General features: G+C 38.6%; 1 protein-coding gene across 6 annotated transcripts in view; it reads right to left on the reverse strand.

The window, feature by feature from the left end:
- Positions 1 to 1,410: 1,410 nt before the first annotated feature.
- il34 (interleukin 34) overlaps positions 1,411 to 11,928 on the reverse strand; it is a 261,834-nt gene continuing 251,316 nt past the window's right edge. For all 6 annotated transcript variants that reach the window (XM_062036122.1, XM_062036121.1, XM_062036120.1 and 3 more), the window contains one exon: positions 1,411 to 3,455. In XM_062036122.1, coding sequence (XP_061892106.1) covers positions 3,409 to 3,455 — 47 coding nt within the window. In that variant the 3' untranslated portion in view covers positions 1,411 to 3,408. The remainder of the gene's footprint in view (positions 3,456 to 11,928) is intronic.

An 11,928-nucleotide genomic window follows, 5' to 3' on the forward strand; every position in this document is an offset into this window, starting at 1 on the left:
CTGAAACTGGTGGGGTTCGGTACCTCCAACAAGGTTAAGAACCACTGAGCTAGAGAATAAAAAAACCTGTTTACAACCTTTTAAATACTGTATTTTTCGGCCCATAGGGCGCACCGGATTAAAAAGCACACTGCCGATGAGCGGGTCTATTCAGGTCTATTTTCATACAAAAGGCGCACCGGATTATAAAGCGCATTAAAGGGATCATAATATGATTTTGGTAACACTTTAGTATGGGGAACATATTCACCATTAATTAGTTGCTTATTAACATGCAAGTTAGTAACGTATTGGCTCTTAATTAAATACTTATTAATGTCTTACTTCCAATCCTACAATTTAGTCTTAAAAAGTGCTAGAGAAACATTTTTCTCCAATATCATAAACAGCAACACAAATAAGGCCAAAAGCCTATTCCCAACCGTTGACTGACAGACCAAACCCCCAACACAAATACCAGCTGAACTCCATTCCGCGCAGAAATGCAGTGAGTATGCATTCTTTTATACTGATAAAATTGAAGGCATCAGACGCGCCATCAATATCTCAAGTAAAAAAGTTGGATCACCACCCCATTTAGGCAAAAGTAACACAGCAATGATGGCAAGCTTTAATACCATAGACTCTAAAACTCTAGTGGAAACGGTGACAGCTCTAAAGTCATCCACCTGCTGCCTCAATGTTTTACCTACCAACTTCCTTAAGAATGTTTTCGACTGCCTATCCACAGACGTATTGCAAATAGTTAATAATTCTATTCAATCGGGCGATTTCCCGAAGGCTTTCAAAACTGCAGTCATTAAACCTCTTCTAAAAAAGCGGAGCCTGGATGCCTCTGTTATCAACAACTACAGACCAATTTCAAATCTACCATTCATAAGTAAAATAATTAGTTGTCCTCTAACAACTAAATCACTTCTTGGCTTCTACTGGCTGCCACAACAACTTCCAGTCAGGATTTCGACCTCTTCATAGCACAGAGACGGCCCTTCTTAAAGTTATAAATGACATCCGTCTAAACACGGACTCTGGCAAAACTTCAGTATTAATGCTTTTGGACCTCAGTGCTGCATTTGAAACTGTCGACCACTCAATACTTTTGGACAGGTTGGAAAACTGGGTGGGGATCTCAGGCACAGTTTTAAGCTGGTTCAAGTCATATCTACAAGATAGGAACTATTTTGTTTCCATTGGTGACTTTGTATCAGAACCAACCAACGTAATTGGTTGCTATGCCGATGACACCCAAATCGACGTAGCGCTATCACCAAATGACTATCGCCCCATAGATCTTCTGTGCCAGTGCATTGAGCAAGTCAAACACTGGATGTGCCAAAATTTCCTACAACTAAATGAAGATACAACTGAGATAATTGTTTTTGGTGCTAAAAAAGAAAGGTTTAAAGTCGTCCAACACCTTCAATCACTGTCCCTGAAAACCTCAAATAAAGCCAGAAATTTTGGGGTTATTTTAGTTTCTGACTTACATTTCGACAGTCACACCAAATCAGTAAGAAAATCGGCCTACTATAACCTCAAAAATGTAACAAGACTTAGAGGGCTCATGTCAGCTCAAGACTTAGAAAAACTTTTACATGCATTTATTACCAGTAGGCTAGACTATTGTAATGGTCTTCTGGCAGGTCTTCCCAAAAAAAACTGTCAGGCAGCTACAGCTTGTTCAGAACGCTGCTGCTAGAGTTCTAACAAAGACCAAAAAATGTGAGCACATTACACCAATTCTTAAATCCTTACATTGGCTCCCTGTACATCAGAGAATTGATTTCAAAATCCTCCTGCTCACATATAAATCACTACATGGTCTAGGGCCCAAGTATATCACTGATATGCTCCCACTATATAAGCCCTCTAGATCACTAAGATCTTCTGAGACCAATCTGTTAGCAGTTCCAAGAGTAAACTCAAATCAAGGGAGATCATCATTCAGTCACTATGCAACAAATAGCTGGAATAAACTTCCTGAAGATGTCAGACTTTCCCCAACTCTGACTACTTTTAAAACTAGACTGAAGACTTTTATGTTCACCTTAGCTTTCAGCTAAATCTTTTAACTTTTAACGTCCGCACTGTTTTTATTTTTATTGTCTGCATTTTAATTTTGCTTTTATTTTCTTTCATTTCACTTTGTTGTCTGTGAAGCACTTTGAGTCTGCCTTGTGTATGAAAAGCGCTATACAAATAAAGTTGCCTTGCCTTATTCTGCATGGCCTTATTATACAACCAGTAAGCCATTAACTAAGAGTCTTCCCTCAATAACCTCAGAATTATTGCTTATTAGTAACCCTCACCCTAATATGTTCCCCTAGTGTCCAAATAACTCTAAATTAAGTCTTTGTTACTTTAATAAGCAACTAATTAATGGTGCATATGTTCCCCATACTAAAGTGTTACCATGATTTTTTTTCTAAATGCCATCTACTGGTCACACGTATTACACCATGTACCAAATAAAATAGCTTCGAGGTCATTAAGCACAACCAGAATTATGCCGTACATTAGGCGCACCGGGTTATAAGGCGCACTGTCAGTTTTTGAGAAAATGAAAGCATTTTAAGTGCGCCTTATAGTCCGAAAAATGCGGTACGCTTTTTTAACATTATAAGAACCCTCCAGACACGAAGTAACACCCTCTCAACTTTACTCTATTTTATTCCAAAAATAGTAACGCTTCCTGAGGCTGAGCCAACGATACTGTACAGCACGCTTTATTGGTTTTGTCTTACCGAGTGGCCGATATTGTGGTATTGATATCTTTAGTTTATTTAGTCATATTTTATGCTTGAAAACGTTTAATTTACTACTCCAAAAATTGTAGACAAAATGACAAAGCATCTATTGTGAATCTGCAATATTTGAAGCCAGAGGTGACGAGGAACGACTGTACTAACAAAAACCGAGGTACCACTGCACTAGACTTTAGAGCTTGAGTTCATCGACATCGCTGTCAGTGAAGTTCGGTCAAAAGGTTGTGCAAATCGAGTCCACACTTGGCTGGGAAAAGCATTGTCCTCGGGTGAGGTTGACCGTTTGCTGAGGATTACGGAGGTCGCAATTTGTCCTCAGTTTACGGCGTAGCAAAATAAGTTATTTCATATAATGACCATGCATTCATCTAGTTACTATACGTCAACAAAAACAAATCTCTTCCAAAGCCTTAATTTAAAGCTGACTTCTCTGAAGCACTATTACTACCAAATGATGCAAAAGTTTAAATTGAGGTACCTTGATCATATAATCCAGATTGGCTCAGGGAAAAGACTTGTTGATGTATACAAATCAGAACCAGATGTTTTCGTGTCCGTTTGGATTGTCCTTCTAGCCCCCTTAAGGTTGAGGCAAATAATACTTGAGTATGAAGAGGGACCACCTCACCCTGCCGGCCTCCTTTCAGCTTTTAGCCCTCAGGGCTTTCTTCCTGCCTTTCCGACAATAGGCTGAGAAAACAAAAGAAAACAGTTAACATTTCAAAGACGTACCCTCAAATCAAATGGTTAAATCCACAATGACCCAGTGTACGGAAAACATCAATATCGGACCTGTGCTTTTCCCTTGTACGCAAGACTTTCCCTGAAAAATACACCTCTAAAGTTGTCCAACAGCCGGCCCGTCGTGCATGATGTCAAGAGAAAGTTACGCATATTTCATGGGATTTCTACAGAATTAACACCGTAGTTTCTGTCAGTGCGCATAAATGGCTGGACGGTACATGTGTTGATAGGCTGTCCGATGTCAGCTCTCAGATGCGGTGTTGCAGGATGTAGCAATACAACCAAAGAAGGGGTCAGCCAGCATACATTTCCATATTATGGGAATATGAGGAAAGTATGGACCTCTCAATTCAAATTGACTTGCACAAAATGGGACGTACCAAGCGAGAGGAGTGTAATTTGATTCGATCATTTCAATGATTCGGAAATGGAAGTCGAAGGGATTTGGTCGGAATTTGAATTGAAACAAGACTCAGAAACACCTTAAAGGGAAGAAAGAGCATACTCGGTGCCAGTGGTGTGCCGTCACGGCCAGCAGGGCCTTCTCTGCTGGCCTAGCATAACCAGAAATAATGATCATAATTAAAGATAAATGTAATTTTTAATTCACTTTCCCTAAATATCTAAAAGTATTCATATTCTCTCTTTAGAGTTTGTATCCAATCAGAATTTAGCTATCTTATGTTGCCATGCTATACCAAATCTGCCCGGGGCCTTCAGAATCAACAACGCCGGTGTCTGCACATAGAGTTGATAGACAATTGCGATAGCCAATCAGATCACGGGTTGTTGTCGGTAAGGCCTTCTAGCTGGCCTCACGCTGTGATTGGATACTCACTTGGGAGTCCCAAGTGAGTATGGGGACGGCGTGGTGCGGTTGGGAGAGTGGCTGTGCCAGCAGCCTGAGTGTTCCCGGTTCGATCCCCACCTACTACCAACCTCATCACGTCCCTTGTGTCCTTGAGCAAAACACTTCACCCTTGCTCCTGATGGGTCGTGTGTGAATGGGTGAATGTGGAAATAGTGTCAAAGCGCTTTGAGTTCCTTGAAGGTAGAAAAGCGCTATACAAGTATAACCCATTTACCATTTATCCAATCACAAGTTGCCAAAACAGGAAGTGGCACCGAAGCCATACGAGCCATAGAAAGCCACAGAAAACTCACCGATACTCACAAAGAAGGAGAGCAAAATGTTGATTAGGTGGCAGATATATATTTGCAAGGCCCTTTTCAAGAAAGATACTTAAGAGAAACTACATCTTGTGAGACGAGGTCGGCCGACACCGGAAACTATCCCGGCCGTGAAATGGTTTTGACCAAGACTTTCACATGAATCAACCGACTACGAGCGGTACGTACCACTGGCTTGTACGGCGTAAAACGGGCGCTACAAATTGTGAGTTCAAATATTTTATTTCTTAATTTTTTCATTTTCCATCTGTTTTATACAATTATTTCAATTTTGACCGTACCACATACGATATGTTTTAATTGCTGAGGCGGGTTTATTGAATGTTAAATGCGGTGAAAAAAAAGACCGTTTTGTACACTGTTGAGGTGACTCAATGACCAGTGGTGTGCAAGTGGGTTTCTGTATAGCAGGGGTCACCAACCTTTTTGAAAGCAAGAGCTACTTCTTGGGTACTGATTAATGCGAAGGGCTACCAGTTTGATACACACTTAAATAAATTGCCAGAAATAGCCAATTTGCTCAATTTACCTTTAACTCTATGTTATTATTAATAATTAATGATATTTACACTTAATTGAACGGTTTAAAAGAGGAGAAAACACGGAAAAAAATGACAATTAAATTTTGAAACATAGTTTATCTTCAATTTCGACTCTTTAAAACTCAAAATTCAACCGAAAAAAAAGAAGAGAAAAACTAGCTAATTCGAATCTTTTGGAAAAAATTGTAAAAATAATTTATGGAACGTCATTAGTAATTTGTCCTGATTAAGATTAATTTTAGAATTTTGATGACATGTTTTAAATAGGTTAAAATCCAATCTACACTTTGTTAGAATATATAACAAATTGGACCAAGCTATATTTCTAACAAAGACAAATCATTATTTCTTCTAGATTTTCCAGAACAAAAATTTTAAAAGAAATTCAAAAGACTTTGAAATAAGATTTAAATTTGATTCCACAGATTTTCTAGATTTGCCAGAATATTTTTATTTTATTTTAATCATAATAAGTTTGAAGAAATATTTCACAAATATTCTTCGTCAAAAAAACAGAAGCTAAAATGAAGAATTAAATTAAAATGTATTTATTATTCTTTACAATAAAAAAAATAAATTTACTTGAACATTGATTTAAATGGTCAGGAAAGAAGAGGAAGGAATTTAAAAGGTAAAAAGGTATATGGGTTTAAAAATCCTAAAATCATTTTTAAGGTTGTATTTTTTCTCTAAAATTGTCTTTCTGAAAGTTATAAGAAGCAAAGTAAAAAAAATAATGAATTTATTTAAACAAGTGAAGACCAAGTCTTTAAAATATTTTCTTGGATTTTCAAATTCTATTTGAGTTTTGTCTCTCTTAGAATTAAAAATGTCGAGCAAAGCGAGACCAGCTGGCTAGTAAATAAATACAATTTAAAAAATAGAGGCAGCTCACTGGTAAGTGCTGCTATTTGAGCTATTCTTAGAACAGGCCAGCGGGCTACTCATCTGGTCCTTACGGGCTACCTGGTGCCCGCGGGCACCACGTTGGTGACCCCTGCTGTATAGCATCTCCAGCCGTGTCCATGTGATGACATAAATTACGGTATTTTGGGAGGTGAGGTCGGCCTAAGTAGGACATCACTGAAGGCCTAGGTGAGAAACGCACAGCCCGCCACTGCTCAGAAACGAGAGGGAAAAAAGTAAGCTGCTAGTATTCTAAATTGTGTCCTCTTCTACTGATGTTTTTCTCAACATGCTTGAGGAAATGCCGAAAGAACATGAATAAACACAGGCTATGGTGTCTATGGAAGAGGAGATGGAACAACAGGGAAGTCTGGAAATAGTGATTCTTTCGTATTTCTCTTTTGGTCATGTTAACCATATCTGTTTTGAAGTAGTCGTGGACCAGGACGACAAAAACATGCAATTAAGTGATCAAAATAATAGTTTTACATGCTTTTATCCACACTGTCTGCAGAGAAATGGGTTCCGGTTCTGTAGAGCGAGATATTGTCTGGTGTGCCGTGGGAGATTATGTAATTTCACCTAATTGGGTTAAAAATATTTTTTGCAAACCAGTAATTATAATCCGCAAATGTGCCGTTGTTGAGTGTCTGTACTGTCTAGAGCTCGGCATATCAGTAGGTGGCAGCAGGTAGCTAATTGCTTTGTAGATGTCGGGAACATCCCACCTCACTCCTACCCACTTCTCTAAAGTGGGCTGGCTCAAGGTGGAGGACAGAGTTAAACAACTTGCACTGAGCCTAGTCTATAAAATCCGCTACACCTCCCTGATACCGAAGTACATGTCAAACTACTTCCTTAACGTAAATGACCGCCATAACCACAACACCAGGGGGTGCTCCACTAACCACGTTAAACCCAGATTCCGAACTAACAAAGGTCTTAACTCATTCTCTTTCTATGCCACATCAATGTGGAATGCGCTCCCAACAGGTATAAAAGAAAGGGCATCTCTATCCTCCTTCAAAACCGCTATAAAAGTTCACCTCCAGGCAGCTACAACCCTAAACTAACACCCTCCCCGGATTGCTAATAATCAAATGTAAACAATCAAATGCAGATCCTTTTTCTTATGCCTTCTGATCTCTCTCTCTCTCTCTCTCTCTCTCTCTCTCTCTCTCTCTCTCTCTCTCTATGTCCACTACTTGATGTCCATATCCCCACCCCCCCTCCACACTCCTGATTGTAAATAATGTAAATAATTCAATGTGATTATCTTGTGTGATGACTGTATTATGATGATAGTATATATGATAGTATATATCTGTATCATGAATCAATTTAAGTGGACCCCGACTTAAACAAGTTGAAAAACTTATTCGGGTGTTACCATTTAGTGGTCAATTGTACGGAATATGTACTTCACTGTGCAACCTACTAATAAAAGTCTCAATCAATCAATCAATCAATCAAACATGGTTTGTCGTGATCACAATATGCGCGAGGCAGCTTGCAGGTAAAAATGTTAAACCAAAAATAAACAAAAGGCAAGTGCCGCTAAGAAAAGGCATTGAAGCTTAGGGATGGCTATGCTAAACGAAGCTAAAACTGAACTGGCTGCAAAGTAAACAAAAACATAATGCTGGACGACAGCAAAGACTTACAGCGTGTGGAGCAGACGGCGTCCACAAAGTACATCCGTACATGACAATCAACAACAAAATAGGAGCGCGAGACAAGAACTAAAACACGACACAAAGGAAAACACCAACAAACTCCAAATAAGTCACGGCGTGATGTGACAGGTCGTGACAGTACACCTACTTTGAGACAAGAGCTATAGTGATGCATGGTTGGTTATGGTTTGAATTTGTATCCAACAATTGCGAGAACAACATTTTACTGTCAATATCGGGTTTCATTTGTTAATGTTTACTGCTGGTGGTGTACCTCGGGATTTTTTCAATGAAAAAAATGTGCTTTGGCTCAGAAAAGGTTGAAAAAACGCTGCTGTAGATGACGCCACACCAAGAGGGGGCGACATATCGAGTCTGGCAACGGAAAGGGGGCGTTCCAAGTACATTTAGTAATCTACCATACTCAAAAACTAAGTCATTTGTGGGAACTGGCAATACCACTAATCCAGATTCATTTTCATAAGCAGAAAATAACATAAAATTAGACTTCGACAAACTTTAATGATCCACAAGGGAAATTGTTCAACACAGTAGCTCAGTTACAATGATGGAAAGTGTAAGGATGGAAAGGACAATGCAGGTATAAATAGACCTGGGGTCGGCAACCCGCGGCTCTAGAGCCGCATGCGGCTCTTTAGCGCCGCCCTAGTGGCTCTCTGGAGCTTTTTCAAAAATGTATGAAAAATGGAAAAAGATGAGGGGAAAAAAATATATTTTTTGTTTTAATGTGGTTTCTGTAGGAGGACAAACATGACACAAACCTCCCTAATTGTTATAAAGCACACTGTTTATATTAAACATGCTTCACTGATTCGAGTATTTGGCGAGCGCCGTTTTGTCCTACTAATTTTGGCGGTCCTTGAACTCACCGTAATTTGTTTACATGTATAACTTTCTCCGACTTTCTAGGACGTGTTTTATGCCACTTCTTTTTCTGTCTCATTTTGTCCACCAAACTTTTAACGTTGTGCATGAAAGGTGAGTTTTGTTGATGTTATTGACTTGTGTGGAGTGCTAATCAGACATATTTGGTCACTGCATGACTGCAAGCTAACCGATGCTAACATGCTATTTAGGCTAGCTCTATGTACATATTGCATCATTATGCCTCATTAGTAGGTATATTTAAGGTCATTTAGTTTCCTTTAAGTCCTCTTAATTCAATTTATATCTCATGACACGTACACTATCTGTATGTAATATGGCTTTTAATTTTTTGCGGCTCCAGACAGATTTGTTTTTGTATTTTTGGTCCAATATGGCTCTTTCAACATTTTGGGTTGCTGACCCCTGAAATAGACTAATATAGCGATAAAAAAATCTAACCTATATAAGAATATATACATAATATGTGTACAGAATAATATATATACAGATATATTATATTATGTCTATAACATATATACAATATATACCAATGACCATGTACAATATTACAGTATATGTGACAGCAGCAGCATAAAATAGAGAGTAGATCTAGCAGGAAATAGAAAATAGACATTAAAAATGAACTTGTTGGTGAAATTCTGGTCATCTGGATGGGATGGGTCCTTTAAAAGGGGAACTGCATGTAATAATGCTCATTGTCATTTCTGTATTATTATATTTTTCGCTAACTGCTTCTTTGCTATCACTTCTACCATCATATTTGTACATATCCTATTTGCTGATGTTGCTCTATTGTTGTTGTTGTTGTTGTGTTTGCTGTTGTTGTTTTTGTCTCTCTGTCTTATCCCCCTCTTGTCCCCACAATTCCCCCCTCTGTCTTCCTTTTTGTCTCTTTCCATGCCTTCCTGCTCCGGCCCGGCTGCACCAAATGATAATATAAATACATTTAATAAAGTCAAATACAAAGTAAATCTGAACAGCCGATATGAGCATCTACATCAACTATATGATTTTCGTGAGAAGCTAGACAGGACAAAAAAAATTTAAAAAAATAAAAATAAAAAGGGGAACTGCATTTTTTAAATTTTCTTTTGCCTATCGTTCACGATCATTTTGAGAGATAAGAGGACAAAGTTGTTGTTTTTCCGCTTTCTGACATAAAATTGTCTCGTTCTTGGTAGCTAGCAATGCAGCTAATGGGAGCAATCAATTCTACCTTTAAATCACTTTTAAAATGCATTCAAAAACAATAAACAATACCTAAATTACGTTCCGTAACCTCTATAATAACCAAGCTATAGCCACATTGTTATTGTACGGGCAAAAACTGAGGAACTATTTTTCTAGCGTAGTAACACATCACCATGCTACGGTATTAGCCGTAAAAGCTAACTACGGCAAGAGATAAGCTAGCTTCTACACCATACCATACCATACCAACTTTATTTATAAAGCCCTTTAAAAACAACCACAGTTGAAGAACAAAGGGCTGTACACCACAAAGAAATACAGGCAAAGGACACACTCAAAAATAACATTTAAAACAGAAGTAAAATACAATACAAATACAAATGATCCTAAAAACAATTTGTTAGATAAAAAGCAGTTAAAAACAGTTCAAAAAGTTAAAAACAGTTTAAAGTCTCATGCTGGGTTAAAAGCCAGTGAATAAAAATGGGTTTTAAGAAGGGTCTTAAAAGTAGCCAAAGAAGGTTCTACTGTATGTCTATGTCAACACAAAAGAGTTTGTAATGCACAACACTGTGATAGAATTCCAAATTTGTACGGACTGAAAAACATGAAGAACCATATAACAGTATCTGTAAAGTATTAGCCCACATTTCATTTTGTGTGATGGGCTGCATGAATCATGATCAGTAGTATAGTGACTTACTCAATGGCATACTTGCCAACCTTGAGACCTCCAATATCGGGAGGTGGGGGGCTTGGTCGGGGGTGGGGGTGGTGTTTGGGGGCGGGGGGCGTGGTTATTTACAGCTAGAATTCACCAACTCGAGTATTTCATATACATTTCATATATATATATATATATATATATATATATATATATATATATATATATATATATATATATATATATATATATATATATATATATATATATATATACATACATACATACATACATACATACATACATACATACATATATATATATATATATATATAAAAATGTATGTATGAAATACTTTACTTTCAGTGAATTCTAGCTATATATATATATATATTTATTTTATTTACATAAAATAAATACTTGAATTCCAGTGTTCCGATGGCTATCCATTAGATGGCAGTATTGTCCTGTTTAACTTCTCCGTTCATGATGAGTATATCATTTTGTCCACCGTGTTCAATGGAGAAGTCTGTTCTCCATATTTACAGGCAACATACACCTTCCCCTTCGAACTGTCCTGGATGAACTGAAATTCTTGTTTCCATTCGTTTTGGAACTTGCAAGCGTATTTCTTCATCTTGCTCGTCGACGGCGTCGCCATGTCTGTGACTTCCTCATTCTTCTGCTTCGTCTCCTTGGTGTGTGCGCAGTTGTGCACTCTACTCTCTAAAAGCCCTAGATGTTATGACGTCATTGGGCAGGCAAGCTGTTTATATTGTGGGAAAGCGGACGTGAGAACAGGCTGTCCCCACTCAGTCTCAGGTCCGCATTGGAGGCCACGCCCCCTCCAGCTCCGGCTGAATACCGGGAGTTTGTCGGGAGAAAATCTCTGCCGGGAGGTTTTCGGGAGAGGCGCTGAATACCGGGATTCTCCCGCTAAAAACGGGAGGGTTGGCAAGTATGCTCGATGGACAGTTGTCCGTTTGGTCGAGTTGGCCTGGGACGATTCCAGTTGGTTTGGGTAAGCAATCCAATAATTGGGAGCTGATTGACTGATTAGCAAAGACAGCGGAACACGCCATGGCCTCACACAACCCAAGCGTCTTCTGAGGGGAATGCTTAAGCCAAAGTAAACAATAACCCAGATTTATTAGGAGGAAACAATTCTTGCTGGACTCATGCCTGGACCCTTGGAGATACGCTCCTGTAGCCAATCAAAAATAGCTAAAGCCCCTCCAGCCCAATCCATGTGCTACTCCAGACACAATGGCTTCTAAAGGAAACATGCTAACAAAGACCTGCTCCCTCGAAGTTCATGTTCATGATTTAGTACTTGGCTT

This window comes from Entelurus aequoreus, linkage group LG24 (assembly GCF_033978785.1).
Source record: "Entelurus aequoreus isolate RoL-2023_Sb linkage group LG24, RoL_Eaeq_v1.1, whole genome shotgun sequence".
Lineage (NCBI taxonomy): Eukaryota > Metazoa > Chordata > Actinopteri > Syngnathiformes > Syngnathidae > Entelurus > Entelurus aequoreus.